The sequence below is a fragment of the Schistocerca americana genome, chromosome X, assembly GCF_021461395.2.
Source record: "Schistocerca americana isolate TAMUIC-IGC-003095 chromosome X, iqSchAmer2.1, whole genome shotgun sequence".
Lineage (NCBI taxonomy): Eukaryota > Metazoa > Arthropoda > Insecta > Orthoptera > Acrididae > Schistocerca > Schistocerca americana.
This window is the reverse complement of record NC_060130.1, coordinates 466247353-466272791: the sequence shown is the minus strand read 5'-3', so window position 1 is coordinate 466272791 and position 25439 is coordinate 466247353. Positions and strand designations below refer to the sequence as shown.

At 38.2% G+C, this 25439-nt stretch overlaps 1 protein-coding gene across 3 annotated transcripts in view; it reads right to left on the bottom strand.

The window, feature by feature from the left end:
- Window positions 1-25439, bottom strand: part of LOC124554816 (syntaxin-binding protein 5) — a 981379-nt gene that overhangs the window by 74469 nt on the left and 881471 nt on the right. For all 3 annotated transcript variants that reach the window (XM_047128475.1, XM_047128476.1, XM_047128477.1), the window contains exon 19: window positions 1722-1830. In XM_047128475.1, coding sequence (XP_046984431.1) covers window positions 1722-1830 — 109 coding nt within the window. The remainder of the gene's footprint in view (window positions 1-1721; window positions 1831-25439) is intronic.

The following is a 25439-nucleotide window of genomic DNA, read 5'->3' as shown; positions in this document are numbered from 1 at the left end:
CAGTCTCTTCTGGTATACTGGGTGTTGTTTTGTCCCATTTTTTAAGAGCGGTCAGTTTCAATTTCAAATAATGATTATGATTTTCTTCAGAAATCGTGGAATTGTATCTCTCATCACTCTTCAGTATCACATTCTTTAATAAACGTAATTACATTGGGTTTTGAGAGGCTGGTGGTGGCTGTGGTGAGGTACGGAAGGTGGTGGTGGGGGAGGGGGTGGTGAGAGGGAGTAGGGGAGGGGGTGGCGAGAGGGAGTAGGGGAGGGGGAGGGGGACAGAGGAGGGAAAGGAGGGGGACAGAGGAGGGAAAGGAAGGGGACAGAGGAGGAGGAGGAGGAGGAGGATGATGAATTTATAAATATGAACTTGGTCAGCATGAAGACCTGACCAAGTATTGTAACATATCATCTGAAAACTACGGTATTTTCTGCTTGCTCTAAATTTCTTTGAATACAAGTAACTATTTGAAAAGTACTCATTGAACTCAACAACAAAATGGTTCAAATGGCTCTGAGCACTACGGGACTCAACTTCTGAGGTCATCAGTCCCCTAGAACTTAGAACTAGTTAAACCTAACTAACCTAAAGACATCACACACATCCGTGCCTGAGGCAGGATTCGAACCTGCGACCGTAGCGGTCTTGCGGTTCCAGACTGCAGCGCCTAGAACCGCACGGCCACTTCAGCCGGCGAACTCAACAACAGTAATGGATTTTTCACATTCTCTGACACAAAAAATTAGGAGTATATTCCAGACACAATCAGAGTACAATTAACAATGAAATGAAATAAAATAAAATAAAAGTTTCACAAGCATAAACTGAGTACAAATTTGTGTAACATTATTATACTAAACTTCTTATTGTGACAAAACCGTGGTTCTTAAATTAAAATTGATTTCTCTCTTTTACACACACACACACACACACACACACACACACATACACACACACACCTCTAAAAACAGATCCATAGGGGTGTTTTATTGTGGATAATATGGGAACATTTAACTTTTGACTGCTACTAAGGCAGACATTGAATTTTTTATTATATCTTGTTTAATGTGTATGCTTGTCTTATTACCTACTGATGTCAAAAGCCCAAGAAGTCGACTAAGGGTGTCTTGAGGATAATGTCATGCTATTTTAGGGTAAAGGAAAAATACTGGTATTGGACCTTGTGGAAATTCATGATGCATTCAACTACTACCGTGTTGGAAAGAAACATGTGTACTATATGCATATTTATTCCATATTTTGGATAATCATGTGATGTGTACTTTTGTGCTTCAAATGATGGAATCTTTACTCTGCAAAATGTGATGCACAAGACAATATCAAGACATTTAAAATTTTGGACTGGTTAAAACAGTGTGTGGTACCTGAAACATATTTTATATAATATGAAAGCTCCTTCAGTGTGCAGATGCAGTGACACATACATGCAAACATTCTTGTGGATGTGAAATATATTAATTTTTTAGTAATACTTCCTGGAGGCATAATTGTACATATTATACATATGTACAGTAACAAACAATAAAAAAAAGTAAAAAAAAAACTTTAAGATTTAATATATTGCACTTTATTTTAATAAGTGAGGATATATGTACACGGCAAGAATTGGTTGATGTAACTGTGCCGCACATCTATAGTACAATAATTAGTCAATATTTTGTTAAAAAGACTTTCACTAAGGTACATTTTAAACGGGTACACTTACCTCAGATCAGGCAAAGGTAGAAATTCAATATCAATAAGTGGCCTTAAACTGGGTAGGCTGCAGGCAGTAATATGGCCATTTGAAATATAGCACACTAAGCACACACTATCTGTAAACCAAAATAAAATGCATGGTGTACTCATAAAATATGTATAAATTAACAACAAAGACATAAGAAACAAAAATATTTTCTCAGTTCAAGCTCTGAGCATACACCTCTCTCTCTCTCTCTCTCTCTCTCTCTCTCTCTCTCTCTCTCTCTCTCTCTCTCTCTCTCACACACACACACACACACACACACACACACACACACACACAGGGTGGGGCGGGGGGGGGGGGGGAAGAGCATCAACAAAGGGCAGGGGAGGTCGTTGACAGGGGGAGGTCGTTGACAGTGTGAGGGGAGGGTGTCCACAAAGGAGGAAAGTGTTGGCAGGAGTGGGGTGGGGTGGTGTGGTTATAGAGGGTTAGCAACATCAAAAATCAGTGACGTCATCTAAGAGGTGGGGGGACGGTCAGAGTCAAAGGAAAGGGGAACTGAGTCAAAGATGAGGAAAGGGGAGAGTCAAGAGGGAAGAGGGACTTGGGAGGGTGGGAGGGTTTCAAGGAACAATTGTGAGCTGTGGCAAAGGGGGGCTGGGTTTCTGTGGCAAATGGATGGATGAGGGTTTTTATCAAACAGAGATCAGAGGGATTCTGTAAAAATATGGTGGTGCTCTTGCAAATAGGGGGCACCGGAGACTCCTTCATAGAGAGGGTGGCGGGGTTCTGTTAAAGTGGTGGTGAGGTGATTCTGTAAAGAAAGGGCAGCAGGGGCTCCATCAAAGACAGGGTGGGGCATGTTAGGGCAAGGTTGACCATGTCAAAGAGGAGGCACAGGGGAAGCTGTATCAAAATGGGTGCAGGGCTATTACAAAGAGGGGGAGGGGCAGTGTCAAAGAGGGGAGTGGTGGCTGCATCAAAGAAGGGGAGGGAAGTCAACTGAAACGAAATATTTTGAGAACCAGATACCAGCTTTTCGTTACTGCATTTGTAAGCCATTTTCAGTTTATGGTGAGGTAATTACACTTCATTCAAAATTACTGTGTCCCTGATAATTTTCAAATATTATGGTACATGTATCCTATCATTGTAGTGACTGTAAGCAGCAGAGCAATATGGTGAAAGAGCTGTGACGCCACACTGAAAATTGAGCAACTTTTTAAATAGCTTCCAGTAATGATAGGTTCTATCATGTTTGACTCATGCTGTACAACAACTACTACACTGTATTCTTGCAATCTGTACTAAAAGTCTGTGAAAAAATGTTACTATTCATTGGCTTCTGTTATTACGTCCCTTGGAGTCACTCAGATGATTATTCTAAATTGAGAATTACTGTTTGTAAAAAATTTATTGAGTCTTCTGTGAACACTTACGATATGAGCTACAATTTTAGTATTTCAGCACTACAAAATGTGTACACAAACTAGTCATTTAAATAAAAACTCAAAGAGAGAGAGAGAGAGAGAGAGAGAGAGAGAGAGTATCCTACAGTAATTTGTATGAACGTCTTGATTGTGTACCTGTTCAATAGATTGTGTACAGATATGAGGCTTTCTCAATAGGACTCAGTTATCTGATGCAAGGGTGAACAGATTTTCAGGTATACACTCTCCAGTCACATTACTGTGACCTCATGTCAAAAGCTTAGATATGGTCCCCAAGGATGGATGCATACTTCTGTTGATATGGTGCACCTTCCAGAATGATAAGACCACCAGGAAATGCCATGAAAACATTCCTCAGACCATAATGCTTCCTCCAACAGCCTGGACCATTCCGGCAATTGTTGCGGGTCTTTACTTTCAGAAGTGAGCTTTCAGCCAAAAGGCCTCCTTCTAAAGTAGAAAACATACACACTTTCACATAAGCACTATTCACACACACATGACCACTGTCCCTGGCCACTAAGGCTGGATTAATAGTCAGGCTCCCAGACTGAGTCTGGCCTCAGTGGCCAGAGAGAGTGGTCATGTGTGTGCGAGTTGTGCTTATGTGAATGTGTGTGTGTTTTCTACTTTAGAAGAAAGCCTTTGGGCTGAAACCTCAGATGTATAGTAGTATTTTTGCTGTGGCTGTCGTAACTCTTTATCTTCTCTATTGGTGGGTAGCAATCTTTCCTTTCCATAAAATTATCACAAATAATAATACAAAGTGACATTATACTTAACGATACAATCAACAATACTTGGTAAATCTATTTAAATATTATAATGCTCCAGAAATTCAGAGACAGAGTAGAAGCAATGGCCAAGCATGAACGGTTTGAACTTTGCTTTAAATGTATTTAATGTCAGTGCCATTTTAAGTAATCTTCTGCCTAGTTTCATAAGAGTGAAAATCTTAGATATGTTTTATGATGTCTTCTTTTAAAGTAATCCCTTCTGTAGATATTAGTATGTCATGTAAGTGGTCTGCAGGAACCACTGCATTTAGCTTGCTTTATCACTCTGATAATTTTTTCCTGTATTTTAAATTTGTGTATTTTTTCTTTTTTATATATATATATATAAATTTGTAGAATTCCCCAATTTGCACCAGTTGCAACCGTGTTGCCATTATACCGTGTTACCAATGATGGGCAGCATTTATTACGAGAGAAAATTCTATCAGCAAACAGAAGGGTATTCAGCTTTTTGTTTAGATTGTTAAGGTGCAATGCCCTCTTCAAATCCTCCTGAATACATTTGTCTAAGAATTTTGTATCACTCATATTTAATACAGTTTTCACTCAGAGTGGAAAACAGTGTTTGCAAGTTGGAGGTTTTGTATGGCCTGGAAATTAACTGACAATTTTTTCAAACTTTATGATGAATCATTTGGTTCTGAACCATGGTGCTCAGTTTCGCACAACTGATGTTGCAGTTTTCTGAAGGTCATCTTCACTGAGTGATCTAATTAGAATATTAGTCTCATCTGCAAAGAGTACTGTTGTTCTGTAACTTTTTTCAGCCAAATCATTTGCATAAAGCAAAGCAAGGCAGGCTCCAGAACTGACCAGTGTAGAAATCCATACTTGATGTCCTGCTCATTAGTGTAGCAACTAGAGATTCTTCTTGTCCTATTGTCTTTTGTACTTTATTTCTGTAATCTACTGATTGCGAAGGTACGACTGGATCCACCTTACAGAATGGCATCTAACTCCAAAATTACTTCACTGAAATGAGAGAATATCAAAACCACTGACATTGAAGGCTTTACTAAGATCAAGAAATACACAAGATATCTGTTTTTATCATCCACTGCACTTAGTTTTTCATTTAAAGAGGGAAAGCATGCCTACTGTGTTAACTTTCCAGCTCTGAACCCATGTCGTGAGTCATTTACAGCATTTCTTTACTTAAGAAGATTGAAAATTTTACAAGAAACATTTTTTCTATAATTTTGCTGAATCACAGCATAACTAGTATTGGCCTATAGGTAATAATTTCACATTTGACACAGTCTTATGCACAGGTTTTACTTTTGCAGTTTTTAGTCTATTTAGGGATACATCATTCTCAAATGATGAGTTTACATTGTCTACTAGTGGTTTTGAAATAAAAGTTTGGTATTTTTGATGATAGCATCTAGTATCTCTTCAGCACCCATTGAATATTTATCAGGTAATTTAGTATAGTTCCTCAGGTACTGATGGATACATGAATAATATCTCTGTATGAATGCTTTGATCTGGCTGTATGCTATTATTGCCTAGCTGCTTTTTATGATATGTATTTACCAACTGCTGAGATATGTTTGTTAACTGCACCATGATTAACCTACCTTGTGCCTATTTTCCTTTTTATGTTTTCCCAGATTGCTTTAGTTTTATCCCTGGAATTACATACTAGTCTGTCTATTTTTTATTTCTGAAATAATGTGTGTTAGTATTCATTAGTACTTTCTGAAGTAGGTAATGACATCAGGTCTCTTATTTTGCTTTCTAATATTCATATAATCGCTACTGATTTTGACATGATATCTCTATCCCTGCATGTTTGTTTTTTGAACAGATTAAATGTGATTTTTTCCTTGGGAGAAACTATTTAAAAAAAAATTTGAGCATAGTGACCACTAAAACTTGTGTTTACCACTTACGTGCTACACGGAGATTTTTGTGTATTTATCAAACTCTAGTCAGTGACGTATGCTGCCATTTCTTTTTTCCAAGTTGGTTCAGTTATAATAGGGCTTTTATCGAAAAGCTGTAGGAAATCGTGGAATTTCTTGGACTTCAAGAAATCAGTATGAAGTTATCACATATGATTATATTTTTCATGAGAGAATTAATTGTCTTCCAGAAATGTCTCCATGTGACCATAAAACACTTTGTTGTTTCCATACGATGACCCGTCTATGCAAACAATAACTGTATTTTGCCTTGGCACATCAACTATACAGAGTTCTTTATCTTTTTCATTGGCCAAATTATTATAGTTAGTTACACTTCTGAATTCCATGTTTTCTCTAACGTATATACAGCTATGGTACACCCATACCTAAATAGTTGCCTACAAAACATGCTTGCTAGTTTGAACTGATGGTTGTATGACAGCTTTCATGTGTCTTGACTAAGCAAAAGCTCGGTAAAGCATAAGCCAGCAATATCAATCAGGTCACTTAAGATTATGTCTATTTCATTAAGTTTATTGGACAGGAATTGAATGTTCTGATGGAGCATGGACAGCGCATGTCAAAAATGTCAAAGTTCTACGAAGAATGAAGAAAGAGAAAGAAGTACTGGCCACCGTGAAAGCAAGACACATCATGCGGAACAACAACAACATACCACCTCCTCCAGACATCCTCCAAGTAAAAATACGAGGGAAGAGAAATGTTGGCCAGAGAAGAATATCCTGGTTTAAGAACATCAGAATGTGGACATCTAAAATATCTACAGAGCTATTTACAGCTGCAAGTGACAGGAGAAGCACTGCCAAGATGGTTGTCAACACCTGGAATGGATAGGAAGAAGAAGAAGAAGAAGAAGAAGAAGAAGAAGGAGTAACTTGAAGTTAGGTACAGACAATAGACACATATCAAAAAAAGTTTTGCATCACCTCGGTTTCGAGAGTTCTGGAATCTGTACAGAAAATTGGAATAGAGGTCAACATAAGTATCATTTCCACCCTTTTTACTGCTCATGAAAATCACACATTGCATGTTGTACCACCATACAGTGAGACCTTCAGAAATAGTGGTCCAGATTGCTGTGCACACCAGTACCTCTAATACCTCGCAGCACGTCCTCTTGAATTGATGCATGCATGTATTCGTCGGGGTATACTATCCACAAGTTCATCAAGGCACTGTTGGTCCAGATTGACCACACGGAATCCATGAAGACGAATGCCTCACCAGTATGCTGCTGATATGGTTGTGCTGTCGGTCAGAGGATGGCATTCACATATCGTACAGCTGTTACAGCGGCACCCATGACCATCAGCAGTGTACGTCAGCCCCACATAATGCCACCCCAAAACATCAGGGAACCTCTACTTTGCTCCACTCGCTGCACAGTGTATTTAAGGTGTTCAGCCTGACCAGGTTGCCTCCAAACACGTCTCTGATGATTGTCTGGTTGAAGGCATAAGCGACACTCATCGATGAAGAACGTGATGCCAATCCTGAGTGGTCCATTTGGCATGTTGTTGGGCCCATCTGTACCGCACTGCATGGTACCGTGGTTGCAAAGGTGGACCTTGCCATGGACGTTGGGAGTGAAGTTGCGCATCATGCAGCTTATTGTGCACAGTTTGAGTTGTAACATGACGTCCTGTGGCTGCATGAAAAGGATTATTCAACATGGTGGCATTGCTGTCAGGGTTCCTCTGAGCCATAATCCATAGGTAACGGTCATCCACTGCAGTAGTAGCCCTTGGGCAGCCTGAGCAAGGCATGTCCTCAATGGTTCCTGTCTCTCTGTATCTCCTCCATGTCCAAACAACATCGCTTTGGTTCACTCCGAGATGCCAGGACACTTTCTTTGTTGAGAGCCCATCCTGGCACAAAGTAACAGTGTGGACGCAATTGAACCATGGTATTGACTGTCTAGGCGTGGTTGAACTGCAGACAACGGCTGGCCGGAGTGGCCGAACGGTTCTAGGCACTACAGTCTGGAACCGCGTGACCACTACAGTTGCAGGTTCGAATCCTGCCTCGGGCATGGATGTGTGTGATGTCCTTAGGTTAGTTAGGTTTAAGTAGTTCTAAGTTCTAGGGGACTGATGACCACAGCAGTTAAGTCCCATAGTGCTCAGAGCCATTTGAACCATTTTTGCAGACAACGCGAGCCGTGCACCTCCTTCCTGGTGGGAATGACTGTAACTGATCGGCTGTTGGACCCACTCTGTCTAATAGGCACTGCTCATGCACGGTTGTTTACATCTTTGGGTGGGTTTAGTGACATCTCTGAAAATTCGAAGGGACTGTGTGTGTGATACAATATCCACAGTCAATGTCTGTCTTCAGGAGTTCTGGGAACCAGGGTGAAGTAAAACTTTTTTTATGTGTGTATTATTTCTTGCTTGATCACTTACTTCACTTTTTGCAGGAGTGTCTCTAATACGAAAAAAAATCCTGATTTTTTTTCCAGGTGTGGCATTCTTCTTGTTGACTTTTGGCTTGTTGATTCCCTGGATGTGAGATTCTGCCTTTCTTCTGTTGAACCATTTCCAACTTGCACTTTATTACTCATATATCCATTAATGACTGCCTTGTTACTACATTTATAGTTTGAAATTCAGACGCAACACTTGTGTTACTGTTTCTTCCTGTTTGCTTGTTTCTGTCCACGTACTGGTCCACAATTGTCCATTTGTTCTTGTTTGGGATTTTCACTTCATGGTAGTCATTTTTACCTGTTATTTCTCTTCAGGAAAGTTTTTACCTGTTTGCCCATTTGTGTTTGGTTTATTACTGTGCTAGGGTTTTGTTTTATTTATGCCATACATACAAAAGAGGCAAACCTATGTCAGTCTTTCCATATCTGTTTAAATTTGACCATTAACTATATATTCATTTATTTCTGGTTGTTCAAGTTCAAAATTCACAGTCAGTCTCTACCTTCACAGATCTGTGGCAGTACTAATTTTTTTCTATCATGATGTGATTCACAGATTTGATGTTTCCTTTCATGTCTTCGACATCATATCTAAGAGGTGCTGGATGAATTATTATGTTATTTTGTGTATTAGTTTCAGTATGAATTCCAGAGGATCTGCCATGTTTTTGTGAAACACTTTCAGAGATTTTTCTGTGTAATTTGAGCCACCAACAACTATTGACATTTTTTTACCAAGAAGTTATCAGGTACTTTGTACATCTTTTTAAAAACTTCCTCAATTGGTGCAATGGCTTTGACAATACTTTGCATAATGAAATGATTACCTAGCTTGTCCTCACAGCTTCTGCCTTGACTATCACTTATGATAAGAACTTGGTCTCATTGATTATTTGTTGCCCTATACTCGGTGAATGGTTCAGTTCAGGATAATCACATGAATTACTTAAATTATTAGCACATCAAATTTATTGTGTGTTCCAACTTATTTGCCAAGTTATTTCAGGCCTAACAATTCAGTGTTTTCACACAAATCATAACTCTGATTTTCCACTAGAGCTTGTTCATAGTCACTTAACTATGTTTCTGAATTTCTTATTTTGAGCAACATGACACTGTTTTAGTCCTGCAACATTTTTATAGTTCCATCCTTGTATATCGCACTTGAGCACTTACCAGAAAATGGCGATGTTCCTGGTGGAATTTTCAGCACATTTTGCTTCATCAGCTGTAGCCTTTTGTGGCTTGAAGTTTATTAGTATCCATATTTTGTGCACACATTATAAACTGTAGACTGCATATATGTTCATTTAGTTTCAGAATGTCCTTATAATTTGCAAATACTTTCTTTTTACCAGAAATATTCACATTTTCTAAGATGATCTATAAAATTCTTTTACATTGGCCACCAACTTGAAATATTCTCAGTGTAACATAATCCTGATGTCTGATGTCATATTTTTTCAAAAAAAGCCAAAATCTAGATAGTAAGAAGGTAAATATAATAATACACAGTCAAATGGCAATTTACTCTTTAAAAAAAACGATGACAAAAATTCACCTTAACATTTTGGTAGGAATACATCAGCAGTTTTGTGAAGAAGGTTCTAATGTGATTCATGCAGCTGAGAATAAAACCACTTCACTCATTATTATCCAAGTCATTTCATTTTATTTTTATTAATCCCAGAAATCTTACAGCATGTCATTACACACAGATAATGGACAAGTCACCAGGAGAGCTTTCTTATGATCACTCAAAGTCACAATTTTCCTTCAATTATCAGTCAATGGATTCAGAAAAATTCGGTTTTTTGCACAAAAGTAAAAGAACAAAATGGTAAATATCCTAGAATTACTAGTCTCTACAGGCCAGAATATCACTAATATAAGGAAAATTATAGACTGCTACTCACCATAAAGATAACACATTGAGTTACAGACAGGCACAACAAAAAAGACTGTTACACATTCAGCTTTTGGACACAGCCTTCTTCTGGAAAGAAACACACACACACACACACACACACACACACACACACACACTCATTCCTTCAGAAAAGCAAGCACACCTCAAGTGCACATCACCAGCATGCATTCCAAGACGAGCTGCTGAAGATACAGGTCATGTGTGCTCCTTGCTTGTGTGAATAAACAACATGTGCGTGTGTGTGTGTGTGTGGTTTTTCTTTTCTGAAGAAGGTTTTGGCTGAAAGCAAATTGAGTAACAGTCTTTTTGTTGTCCCTGTCTGCAACTCACTGTGTCATCTTTACAGTGAGTAGCAATGTATCCTTATCCTCTGTTAGTGTATGTGCATCATGTATCCATGATCCTTTATTCAGCAATTTGACACATATCAGGGGTCTAAGTACACTGGTTACTGTAGCAGAATGATATTCACTTAAATCTGCAGCAATTTTGTATCCATATGTGCACTTTGCAAAATGCTGCTGTGTGTCACAGAGTGTATTTTCATAGAGGAACTCCAGTTTCCCTGCATCCTAATAATGAAGAAAAGCCTGCTACTTGCTTTGCTTAAGACTGAACTTCATCATCATTCAAATAATAACCCCATATTAGATCGTTCTGTGATATGGTTCACTCTAATAGAGTATATTACTACACATGCAGACTTTTGTCTTTATCAACAAAATGAGCACACTGTCAAGTCTTTAGGCCTCATTGAAATTTTGGTATGACTTGTCACAGAGGAATATCAATGAAGCTGCTTAATTAAGTTTATTAAGACCAGTTTATTAAGAACGATGTCGTAACTGTGGTATTGGGGTAGTGTCTTTGATTCATAATCAAAACGTCTTTGGTCCCAGGTTTGAATCCCGCCGCTGCTTAAATTTTGATTAATAATCAGCATTGGCAGCTGAAGTCTTTCAGCATAAGAAATCATCCTCATTCTGCCAATGGCCTTGTCATAGAGGGCGGAGGAGCGGACAGAGGTTCAGGGCACTGTCTTGCCCCTGAAGACGGAAGAATTAACAAAAATCAATGGCATGAGGATGCAGAAGGCAATGGAAATGACTGCACCAAAGACACGTAATGTGTATCTACAGGACATGTGGCCTCTAATTGAAGAAGTGTCGTGATGATCTCTCCTTTAGCATAAGATTCTGGAATAGTCCCCCATTCGCATCTCTGGGAGGGGACTGCCAAGGGGGAGGTTACCATGAGAAAAAGATTGAATAATCAATGAAATAATAACATTCTACAAGTCAGGGTGTGGAACATCAGAAGCTTGAATGTGGTAGGGAAACTAGAAAATCTGAAAAGGGAAATGCAAAGGCTCGATCTAGATATAGTAGGGGTCAGTAAAGTGAAGTGGAAAGAAGACAAGGATTTCTGGTCAGATGAGTATAGGGTAATATCAACAGCAGCAGAAAATAGTATAACAGCAGCAGGATTCATTATGAATAGGAAGGTAGGGCATAGTGTGTGTTACTGTGAACAGTTTAATGATAGGGTTATTCTTATCAGAATCAACAGCAAACCAACAACAGCAACAACAACAACAACAATCCAAGTACACACCCCGATGTCACAAGCTGAAGATGAAGAGAGAGAGAAAATGTATGAGGATACTGAAAGGGTAATATAGTATGTAAAGGGAGATGGGGGACTGGAATGCAGTTGTAGGGGAAGGAGTAGAAGAAAAAGTTACAGGAGAATATGGGGCTTGGGGCAAGGAATGAGAGAGGAGAAAGATTAACTGAGTTCTGTAATAAATTTCAAATAGTAACAGCAAATACTTTGTTCAGGAATCACAAGAGGAGGAGGTATACTTGCAAAAGGCCAGGTGTCACGGGAAGATTTCAGTTAGATTACATCATGGTCAGACAGAGATTCCGAAATCAGATAATGGATCATAAGGCATACCGAGGAGCAGATACAGACTCAGACCATAACTTAATAGTGATGAAGACTAGGCTGAAGTTCAAGACATTAGTCAGGAAGAATCAATATGCAAAGAAATGGGATAAGGAAGTACTAAGGACTGACGAGATACACTTGACATTCTCTAAGGCTACAGATACAGCAATAAGGAATAGCTCTGTAGGCAGTACAGCTGAATAGGAATGGACATCCCTAAAAATGGTGATAATAGAAGTTGGGAAGGAAAACATAGGTACAAAGAAGGTAGCTGCAAATAATCCACGGGTAACAGAAGAAATACTTCAATTGGAGGAAGTACAAAAATGTTCTGGGAGACTCAGGAATACAGACATACAACTCGATGAGGAATGCAATAAATAGGAAGTGCAGGGAAGCTAAGACAAAATGGCTGCATGAAATATGTGAAGAAACTGAAAAAGAAATGATTGTTGGTAGGACTTACTCAGCATACAGGAAAGTCAAAACAACCTTCAGTGACATTAAATGCAAGGGCGATAACATTAAGAGTGCAGTCGGAATTCCACTGTTAAATGTAGATGAGAGAACAGATAGGTGGAAAGAATACATTGAAAGCCTCTATGAGAGGGAAAGATTTGACTGATGTGATAGAAGAAGAAACAGGAGTCAATTTAGAAGAAATATGGGACCCGGTATTAGAATCAGAATTTAAAACAGCTTTGGAGGACTTAGATCAAATAAGACAGAAAGGATAGAAAACATTCCATCAGAATTTCTAAAATTGTTGGAGGAAGTGGCAATAAAACAATTATTCACGTTGATGTGTAGAATGTATGAGTCTGGTGACATAACCATCTGACTTCCGGAGAAACATCATCCACACAATTCCGAAGATAAGAGCTGACAAGTGTGAGAATTATCGCACAATCAGCTTAACAGCTCATGCATCCAAGTTGTTGACAAGAATAATACACAGAAAAATGGAAAAGAAAATTGAGGATGCACTAGATGATGATCAATTTGGCTTTAGGAAAGGTAAATGCATGAGAGAGGCAATTCAGACATTGTGGTTAATAATGGATGCAAGACTAAAGAAAAATCAAGACATGTTCATAGGATTTGTTGACCTGGAAAAAGCGTTTGACAATGTAAAATGGTGCAAGATGCTCAAAATTCTGAGAAAAATAGGGGTAAGCTACAGGGAGAGAGAGGTTATATACAATATATACAACAGCCAAGAGTGGACGACCAAGAACGAAGTGCTCATATTAAGAAGGGTGTCAGAGAAGGATGTAGTCATCTGTCCCTACTGTTCAATCTGTACATCAAGGAAGCAATGATGAAAATGAAAGAAAGGTTTAGGAGTGGAATTAAAAAATTCAAGGTGAAAAGATATCAATGATATGATTTGCTGATGACATTGCTATCCTGAAAGAAAGTGAAGAAGAATTACGTGATCTGCTGAATGGAATGAACAGTCTAATGCGTACAGACTATGGATTGAGAGTAAATTGAAGAAAGATGAAGGTAATGAGAGGTAGTAGAAATGAGAACAGTGAGAAACTTAATATCAGGATCAATGGTCATGAAGTAGATGAAGTTAAGGAATTCTGCTACCTATGCATTAAAATAACGAGTGATGGATGGAGCAAGGAGGACATCAAAAGCAGACTAGCAAATGACAAAAAGGGCATTCCTAGCCAAGAGAAGTCTACTAATACCAAATATTGGCCTTAATTTGAGGAAGAAATTTCTGAGAATATACGTCTTGAGTACAGCATTGTATGGTAGTGAAACATGGACTCTGAGAAAACTGGAACAGAAGAGAATTGAAGAATTTTAGATGTGGTGCTACAGACAAATGTCGAAAATTAGGTGGACTGATAAGGTAAGGAATGAGGAGGTTTTGTGCAAAATTGGAGAGGAAAGGAATACGTGGAAAACACTGATAAGAAGAGGGGACAGGATGATAGGACATCTGTTATGACATGAGGGAAAGCCTTCCATGGTGCTAGAGGGAGCTGTAGAAGGCAGAAACTGTAGAGGAAGACAGAGATTGGAATACATCCAGCAAATAATAGAGGAAGTAGGTTGCAAGTGCTCCTCTGAGATGAAGAGGTTAGCATAGGAGAGAATTCATGGCGGGGCGCATCAAGCCAGTAAGAAGACTGATGAAAAAAAAAGACCAGTATATGAAAGATTCATTCCATAATGAGTAACAAGGGGCAAATGGTGAACCATGTACATTCACATGCGTGTCATATTCTACAAGTGAGAGAGATTGAAAGAAAATATATCCATTATAAAATGCTTTTATTGGCAGTTTTAATTTGCTGCAAACCTATTTAATGTTTCCACATAATCACAATACATGTGTAAACACTTTTTTAAATGTTACATAGCTTCTTTACCTCCTCTGCATAGAAGTTCTCCACCTGGGAATTGAAATAATTTTCATTTCCTCATCACCTTCAAATTTATGTCTACCAAGCCTTTTTTCAAGTAAAAGAAAACACAGTAGTTTCTGGGTGTGGGGTCAGGGTAATTGAGTGGTGGTCAAAAAGTTTCCAATGGAAAGAGTTAATGTTACTCTTACAAGGAATCCCTCGAGTGCGAGGTTGCAAAAGACCAATGATGTTTACAGCATTCGATGGCCCATATATTGTCTGCCATGCAACCATAGTATACACTGCTAATGGCAACAGGGAGTGGGAGTGGAGGTATATAATGGTGAGCAAAGCATGAGACTACAGAGTATAGTTGAACTTCTCAATCAACGAGTAACTTGCTACAGTGCTTGGGGTGTTTATATAAAGAACGGCAGTGACAATGATAAACAAAGCAAACATTGCACTATATTTACAACAGTCGGTGAAGTTGACATTTCATCAGAAATTTGTAGATGAGTTACACAAATTTATCCCATTGTTCAGTAAGGAATTTGTTTTCAGTGCCAACCAATCAAGATTTAAAGAGGAAATGGATGTGAAAGGAACCCTGAAAATTAGAAATACCAAGAGAGTTGTATCAAGTTCAACTAAAATCAGTGGCTTAATGCATTTGTATACAATTATATCTGTTGTTAATCTGGATGATAAATTGGCTGGAAAGTTATGTATTGTGCTGTGAGAAGTTAAAGGTGTTCTGCCCCCTACATTTGTTTCTTGTGTGCATGATATTGCAAGGGCAGTAGGGAATATTTACATCACAGAAAGCAAGACTGGAAAAATGAGCATGAGAGAACTACAACTGTGGTACGAGTACTGCTTTTGGCCAATAGCTGGTCAAAATAACTTGCTTTTGATCAATCGCTGGTCTACATATAAAAATCGAGGTTCTTTAGAGCAAACTAACCCTCCTGAAAAGGGTGTGACACTGCAATTCATACCACCTGGAATCACTGGAAAAACTCAGCCTCTGGATGTTCGTTTCTTCTGTGCCTATAAAACATATTAACACACTGTCTGCAGCTAAAGGATAGCCAGTTTCACTATAAGCTCCATGACAGACTGTTCCACACTATGTTGCATTTCATCACATTCCATCATTTCTCATCACCTCACTACACAAATATGATTCTAGAGTGGACACCTAGCTGGACATCCAGCATCGTTTGTAACTACCAAGGAGTTCATCTCTGATTTTGATGGTGCAAACTTTGTGATCACTGTTGCATGCCATTTTTCATTTGGTGTTCATGATGCAAGATAATGGTTTGTTTTGAACATTTCTTGAATGTTGACTATATCCATTTTGTGAAGTGTAATACATATATCCCATAAGAGGTTGATCTCTGCACATCCCAGACATTCACTTCCTTTCACCCTCCTGGTGCCCATATTGTAAGCCATAAGCAGCTAATATTTTAACTGTCATAATTGCTAATGCTACACTTTCAAATTAGATTTACTAAGGATTGAACTTGCAACCTCACACTAAAGTGGTTCCTTGTTAGTACATGAAGCAATGCATGGAGGTACATTATCATTGAGATATACTATTGCACACGAAAGTTTCCCATGCTGTCAATTTTGTGTTTAATTTGTCAGTCTGGTGAGCATTTCACATTAGACAGTACATGTGAAATACTTGTTTCATTAAATCAACTAAAGAATGCCCTTCTGCTCCCACAAAATGGTACCCATCATTTTTCAACTTGGGTAATGTGTCTGTTTGTGCTTGTCTGGTTTGGGTAAAGATGAATGGCACCACTACATTGGCCATTTTGATTTTGTATTGGTACAGGATGTCCATTTCTCCTTTCCTGCAACAATGTAGGAAGACAAATCATATCCACCTTACCAACACTGATACAAAAATGCACATTCTCTTAACATTCTTTCTCTTTGTATAGGTCCATAAATATTTCTAGTACCCACCATGCACACAGTTAGTGATATTCAAGCATTTCCATGATAATCATGTAAATAAATGTGTGCCCAATATTACGAAACTCATCAGCCAGAGCACCAATCATCAACAGTCAATTAGAGCACTGTTTTTCATCCACATGTTGCACAATTTAATTAGTCTGGATATCTGACCTCCCACACCACTCTTCACCATGGACTTCTGTACAGCCATTTTTGAAATGTCAACACCACTGTCTCATTCACACATTACTTTAGGTCCATAAACTAGGCATGCTGGTGAAACTGAAGAGCTGTAAATCCTTTTGCAGACAAAAATTGGATCACAGAATGTAGTTTGCAATAGGAGGGAGTGAAGATTTTTGAAGGCATTATTGTTTGCTTCCACTGACAGCTGTAAACCTATTGAAACAAAAATGGCTTTGTGAGTTTCTAAACAGTCAATAGATGATATTGCATCTATGCAACTTTTGTTCTGAGCTGCCAACATTTAAATATAAGCAAATGGCCCTTAATTTTCAAATAAACCTTATATGTAGTCTGGCAGAATGAATAGGAGGATTTGAGTCACACATTATGGCAACATCATTGTCCCTGCATTGAGGAAAGACTGCAATCCGTAATTACAACCCTGTGGAGTTCAGATAATTGAGCATTTGCCATCAAGGAATAAAAAGTAACTAGTCTCCCATCACAGTTTGGCACTGCAGACACGCCTTGGCCCTAACATTGTCAGGTCGCTTCCTGTGGCACATCATTCGTAATAACCCGTACTTCCACCCACACAAGTTACAAGTTGTACAGAAACTGAACAAACACAATAAAGTTGGTTGACAAACCTTTGACTTGTGCTTCCTCGAACTTTTAGCAGGCAACCTGCTGATGCGAAACAACATACTGATGTCACATAAGACCCATTTTCATCTAGACAGTGGTGCAAGTAAACAGAATTACAGGTACTGGGTGCAATGAAACCAAGGTATTCCTCTTTAGCTGCAGGAGAAATCCCAGCAGATGATGTAAACTTCTGTTCGCTGGCTGGAGGAGTGCACAGAATGCAATGATGATGATCTCTACAGTGTTACATTTCAAACTAAGTAAAGAGCGCACATGATGTGTAATGGTATACTTTTTCTTCATTTTCAGTATGTGTTGCAATAAATTTGTCAATTTGTTTGGTAGTTATGCTCTTTTTATATATCACACTATTCATTCTGCCAAATCCTGTACTGACATACTACATGCTTGTCACTTCATGGGTATGCCAAAAGTATAGACATGTTTGCTTCATCAACTGAAAGATAATATTTACTCTCAAGTTCATGCCAAAGCAAATAATCATGAAGCAGCAGACTCTCAGCATTCATGTTTGTAGGATATATGTTCTTAACATAATGTGTGTCCTCAAGATGTTAGATATATTACACAGCAGTGCAAGAGATACTATATTGGTGAAGCTTTTTCCCTGGCCATGAGGTATGTCAAGACAAGTGCACATTAAGCTGGAGTAAAGTACTTCCTGCATATCTTAGATACCTACTTTTTTCAGAGCACGGCTTTAGCATTGAGAATGCATTGTGGAAATTTTGACTACTTCCATGGCACCATCCTCATACTATGAGGAACACATGAAGGATGTACATGAGGGCATTTTGTTGTTTTTAATCTGCCTGCTGAGAGAGTGTAATTAGTCCACGACATCCATAGTTCTCTTTAAAGACGGAAGTTTGGAGGAGTCTCCAGCCTTCTTAATAGATATTGCTTCATATAAAATTAATGAATCTGCCACTATCTGTGAATGTTTTTGTTGTACTTATCCTAAGGCTTTAGTTACAAAATTCAACAGCAAGAGGAATAAAAGAAGTTTCATTGCCTAGAAAATTTGTTACATTTAATTATATGGTATCAATTCATTAATAAGACTTTATCAAGAAATCATGTCACAACAGCTGTGGTAGAATTATGAATAAAAAAATTGTCCTGTGTTAAATGTCCAACAAAGTATAGGTAAATATTTGGCACTCATAATATTGCACTGGGTTTGGAATATCAGGTACAGCATTAAGGCAGATAAATACCATGATATCAGTTCAGATTGTTTCTGATAATTCCTTCATAATCATAACCCTACAATTCAACAAAGATGAAAAGATAGGGAGAGATCGAGTTGCCATTATGAAGCAGTAAACCTAGGCCAGCAGTCATACAGAAGATACCAGAGAGACTGCACACTAATTAAACAACACACAGGGAGCTCCATAAACAGGGAATTGCTCCAGGCCAAGGTACTACTGGTAATGTAAGACCTCCTTCACTTCAGATACTGTACTCTCTCTGAAAGAACTTCCAAACATCAAGGACACAAAACCACTCCCTTCATTGTCTCTCAACCATCCCCACCCCATTACCACCTGGATCCCAGATCCTTATTCTTAATAGCTGACATCAATCTCTTATGCAACAATATCCCCCATGCCCATGGCCTTTCTGTTCTTGAATTCTACCTGTCCCACTCTCCTACAAAATCCACCACATGATTCCTTAGAGACCAGACTAATTACATCATGATCCTTAAGAAGCACTTCTTCACGATTAACATATACAAACAAATCTGAGGCATCACCTTGACCACCCATACAACACCCTCAAATGTCATTGTGTTCATGGGCCATCCAGGGGAACCCTCCTGATCCACCCTAGATTTTAAGCCCCTTATATGGTTTCATTCATTGATGATATCTTCATGATATGTAGCCACAGCCAATACACTTTATCCTTGTTCTTCCAGAGTCCTAACACCTTCTCTCCCACCCACTTCTCCTGATCATCTTCGGTCCAGCATGCCACGTCACCAGACATGACCTCCACCTCTTTGAAACCTCCACGAAAAACCCTGTCCATATGGAGTCCACTGACACTCAACAATACCTCCATTTTGATAAGCAGTCTTCTTTTCCAAACTAAAAGTATTTCCCATTAAGTCTGGCCAGCTGTGGATTACACACCTGCAGTTTTGAGCAATCTGCTGCACAGGATGCTGAAGGTATTACTAAGACATTAGCACACAGACACCACTCTCTAAACCTAGTCCACAAACAGATCTCCTGTGTCATATCCACACAAGCGGCTTTATGAAGCAACAACATCCATGAACCAGCAACAAAATATGACCCCCTGGACTGTAGCAACTTATCCAAATCATTTTCAGGATGTTGATAACCCATGGTCAAGCCTGAAAGTGAGGAACATCCAACCCACAATCTTTCCCACTTCATCCAGAATGGTGCTCTGCTGTGCACTCAATCTATGTATTATCCTGGTCCATAATTACACCACACCTTCTCCTGAGCCCTTACCACATGAGTAGCATGCTCATTCATTTTAATTTTTCCAGACCAATTTTTATTTTTAACAATATTTTGGGATGTACATTTCAAGAACCAACTGCTGAATATATCCAGTAGTTAAAATATGAGGGCAAAGAACTGATCACTGCAGACTCCTAAGTTTCTTGGAGTTACTATAAACACAATCTTTTTATGGACTGCTCAAGTAGATTGCTTAGTGAAGCATTTAAACAGTTTTGTTTATGCAATAATAGCCCTAAGTAATTTAACTGATTTAGCTATTAAGAAAATTTTCGCCATTCAAGTTTTATATCAGTTGTTGGATGCAGCATAATTTTTTGGTGTGTTGAAAAAGTAAAGCTGTATGGAATGTTCAAGGCACAGAAAAAAATCATCAGAGCTATGATGGAAACAAACAATAGACAACCAAGTGAACCATTATTAAAGGCCTTGACTTGACGACAATTCCTTGTACATTCATATATAAAATACCCATCTTTGAGATTAAAACTCCCCACGAGTTTTTGAAGCAATTTATTTTACACATGCTTACAAAATAAGGCATAGGTCAGACTACAGGTTGCCTTGTCACAGGTTTATCATGTTTGAAAGTGCTCCATATTACATGACTTCGAAGCTTAGCAATAAAATATGGACCAAGTTCAAGGACAAAAAAGTCTAAAATTTAGGGAAGAAAAGTACTTGAAAAGCAAATGATGTTACAGTTCAAAAGATTTTATACAAAAGGAAGACAAGTAGCAGACACTGCGAATTTTTACATTAATCTCTGTATACGTGTGCATCCTCTTTTAACAGATTTGTGTGTTGTTCTTATATACACAACCATATTTATAAACTACGAAGACAAACCATTAAAAATACTTAAAAAATAAAGGTTGCAGCACGGAAAATTTTAAAAAAGACAAAGACATGTAAAACCTATTTAGATTTTTGCATTGTGATATATATCACCCCCCCTCCTCCCCCCTAACCATTTCTCTCTACTTCTGGCTGCTCCACTTTTTTGGTCTGCCTATATAGGCACACAACAGTATGCACTGAGTCAACAATGTTTCAGTGATATGATCCTATGTGAAATGATAAATATTCTATTCTGAATACTCCATCCCATTCTATTCCCTCTTTGAGGATAGCAAAATATCCACAATGTCTTCTACGAAGGGAGACTTCATTTTTTAAAAATTTATAAACAAATTACTGTACTGTCTTTTTTGAGAGACCAATGGGTTTGCTAGCTGTACATTTCATTCATAGTATAAAATAAAACATACTGGTACTAATGTGCCAGCTGGCAGTCCCATGGGGGCCGAGCAGCTTCTACTACATCTAGCAGTGCCATCAGCCAGCTGTCAGTCTATGCGCTGCTACTTGACCTGACCACTCTGCATCTCACGCAGTGCCACCGAGAGAAGATCTACTGCAGGGCATCTTCATCTGGTACTCTGGGCATTTACAAAGGGTTGCAGGTTTGGCACCTGCACACCTATGCTTCTGTCTGACTACAGACAGTGGCCTCCCAACCACCCAGCATATGCTGTTGCCTGCCAGATTCATGACAACAGCCAGGAGTTTGCAAGGCTGCATCAGCCACTGCTATTCCACCAAGGTAGCACACCAGCCTGGCACACTTGTGCTGCCAAGAGCCGAACGCTAGGCCATGTGTTATGCTCAGGTGGCATTGCCTCTGTATGGACAACTTGCAGAATAAAGAATGTTGTCACCACCAGAACTCTTCTGACTCTGCGCTCACCGTGGTACTGGTACAACAGGACCCACTATCTGCAAATCCCATTCCGAGGCAGCAACGACCGTTCCAGCATTTAATAGCGACTGCACCTCCAACTCAATCTCTCTTTGGGGACAACAAAATGTCACTGATTTTTGTCTTGTGTAGTGTGATTCTTGTAAAATTTCTAAACTGAAGAACTGTCCTAAAATCAAGCCTTTCTTGAGTGAATTTTTAGTTTGTTGGCATTACATTTCACTCATACTAAAAAAACAAAACCATATCAGTTCCCAGTTCAACATATTATAATGATTTTTTCACAAATGGAATGATACTGCAATCTTGCAGATAACTTTGTGCTCTATCTTTGGTGTGTTGTATGCAAGTTTATTGTGCATACAGCAGTGACTTTGCTAAACTGTATCTTAATATTGCCACTGTTTATCACTGGGAAACACAAGTGCAAACTAAACAGTAGTTACATGTTCCAAGAGTCACTTTGAACAAAAATATCAATGACATAGTGCAAGTCAGTTCACAGAGTAGTAACGTAATTGGTATTTAAATGCGACTGTATGCTAATCTTTTGCAAATAAATTCACATAACAAAAAACAATACTAGTTTAATAGCATAAGAAATTCTAGTTTATTAAAGGACACAATGAGAATGTCCAGTGCACAGTTCATGCTACAAAGTTTTTCACTGAGGACACAGTACACACCAACCCAGCAGCTCATGTGAAGTTCAATAAACATGAAGCTGGATTTCAGAATAACTATTTGAGAGTGAAAATCAGTAACTAACTGTTGGTGAAAGCAGTTTCAGACATGGAGAAATAACTTTCAGGGCAAGAAGCTATATTTGCATACCATACAGTTATGTGCAACCAGAGTTTTAAGGGCAAGTACTACACCACTGGCATAATTAAATCTGTTTTCAACAGGAAATTCTCATGCTCATAGACAAAAACCAAATTAGTTATCATGAACACAGCCTTGCTGTTTGCTAGGAGCAAATAATAAATGAACTGAAAGAAGCACAGTTTATTTCAGGGACATAGATTCTTCCAACTAAGGAAACTTAATAGCGATTAGGTTTTACAATCCACATGACACCATCGTAGAAAGAATGTTGGAGTTGGTGAACATCAGTGTTGAAACTGTAAAGTATTTGATTTTATATGTCTTAGAGATATTGAGAAAGTCTGATGTTGAGAAGAACTTTGTAACAATTTCAGCAAACAACACAAATACCAATCATCAAAGGAATAAAAGGAAAGCTAAAAACAATCTTTATTATAAGCTTTAAGACAAGAGTGCAAATAATTGAACAGCTGCAGGTTTTCTACATCTACACATCTACATCTGCATCTGACTCTACAATTCACACATAAATTTTTAGCAGAATGTGCACAGAATCCCATAGAAACTATCTCTCTACCATTCCACTCCCAAATAGGACATGGGAAAAATGACCATCTAAATCTTTCCATGTGTGTTCCGATTTATCTTACTTTATTACACTGTTAATTTCTCCCAATGTGTTGGCATTTGGAGGAGAAAGTTGATTACTGAAATTTCATGAAAATATCTTGCTGCTATGAAAAAGTCTTTGTTTTAATGATCGACAATCCATGTGCTTGTTACATCCGATGCTCTTCCCCCCAATTTCATTATAACGCAAAACAAGCAACCCATCTTTGAACTTTTTTAATTTCCTCTGTCAATCATATTTGATAAGGATCCCACACCACAAATAAATACTTCAGAAGAGGACAGACAAGCAACTGTAGGCAGTCTCGTTACTTTCTCTGTCCCATCTTCTAAGTGTTTTGCAAATAAAATGCTGTCTTTGGTTACTCATCCCAGCAACATTTTCTTTGCCACTGTTCCAATATTTGTTGTTTGTGATTGTAATCCCTAAGTATTTAGTTGATTTACAGTTTACCTGAAATTTAATGGCATTTTTTTAGTACTACTCATATTGTGCACGGTGCTGTCCAAATGAGCACAGACCGTTTACTCATGGATATATAGCCACTAAACAGTAAAATCTGTTACTGCATGTGTTGAAACCTAAAAACCATTCTGTAAGTTTTAAGTCTTAGCAAACCCAAATAATTATATCCGCTCCTTTCCATCAGCCCTTTTCAAGACAGCTTACTTTATCAAGAAGTATTCTGTGCATTGAAAAAGACAGTATCCCTATAACTGAAGTTGCAGACAAAATAAATTGTTACTCAACACATGTGTAACCAGCAAATGAAAAGATTTTTATAGCTGCTATAAAACGAGTTAGAGAGTGAACAGATACTGACAGTGGGTCAGTTCTATGATATCATTGAGACTTTTTATAATACTTGTATTGTATGTATTTGTGAATTATGTGAATCATTTCTGGGACCTTTTCTGGAACCTTTTCAGACAAAGGAATGACTCACCATAAATGAAACCATCAACTGGAATAGTGTTCAAAAATTCTACTGTTTTGTAAATTCTAGGGTCAGAACTTGGCTGTGAATGGGGGTGGTGCTGGTGGTGTTGGGGAGGGCAAGGGGGGGGGGGGGACAAAGTTTAGTGATAACATATATTCCGTATATTCAGTAATTAATGCTTTGTGATCAGGTGAAAGATAGAGACTGAAGTTCGAAACAATAAAAGTTCTGGTGAAATCATTCTTGTTAGACTCCATTCTGTGGGCTTTTAGAATTTGACACTTGATGAATATAAAATTTCACACAGTTACACACCACTAAAAACTACTGTTCAAGTACCAGGAAGCCTGTATGGACAATTTCAATAAAAAAGTGATAAATTTACATCTCAATTCTTTATCAAATATTGCTATGACCCTTTGTAAGTGGTATGTTATATTAGATTCATACAAATAATAACAATCATCATTCACAGAGATACTGCCCATCTGTGCAACTAAATGAAAAGCAGTTTGTTTTTTTTGCTATATGCCTTTTGCTGCTTTTATTCATGAAATATCTTCAGTGGCCTGTAATACAAGGTTTTTTTTTAATACATATAATACATGCATTATGTAGTAATTACAATATGTTACCATGTTATGTTTTGTAATGTTTTTCAGATTAGAAACAAATTTTGTAGCACAAATTTAATGAGGCTAAATTATCATTGATACTTACAGTTTTAGTCCATATGTGTGGTCCCAAAGATGTGTTCATTTGGTTCCCATGCTCCAGCTGGCCAATTTCTGGCATTTTTTCATCCACATTTATTACAACACATCACTTGCATTTTTCACTTTTTTTTCATTTTGTGATCAACATGTATGTGTCTACAGTGTATAGTGTTGCCAATTCTCTCTCTCTCTCTCTCTCTCAGAGAGAGAGAGGTTGATTAATTATTTGCTTGGGTTATTTTTCAGATTTCTGTTTGTTTTTGTTGTAATGGCTTACAGGGTGAGTAATTTATATTGATTTAGTCATTAATTACTTTCTTTTTCACTGCAAGGGCTCTTTGTATGTGAAAGTTTTCTTGTAATGTCAGGAGTTTTTTGTTGTGATTGTTCACTCTAATAATTTTCATGTCAATTTCATGTTACATGGTTAACAACCATGTTTTATCAGATGTTCAGCAAAGGTAGAATGGCTATTTTCATACTTCCAGCTTCTCATATGTTTTTTATACCTAGTTTTGAAATTCCTGCCTGCCATCCCCATATATGCAGATTCACATTCTTGGGATTCTAACTGGCATATGCCTGCTCCTTTTTATTTATCTGGTTTGTCTGTTGTTGTTGTTGTTGTTGTTGTTTCTAAACGTGACCGGTA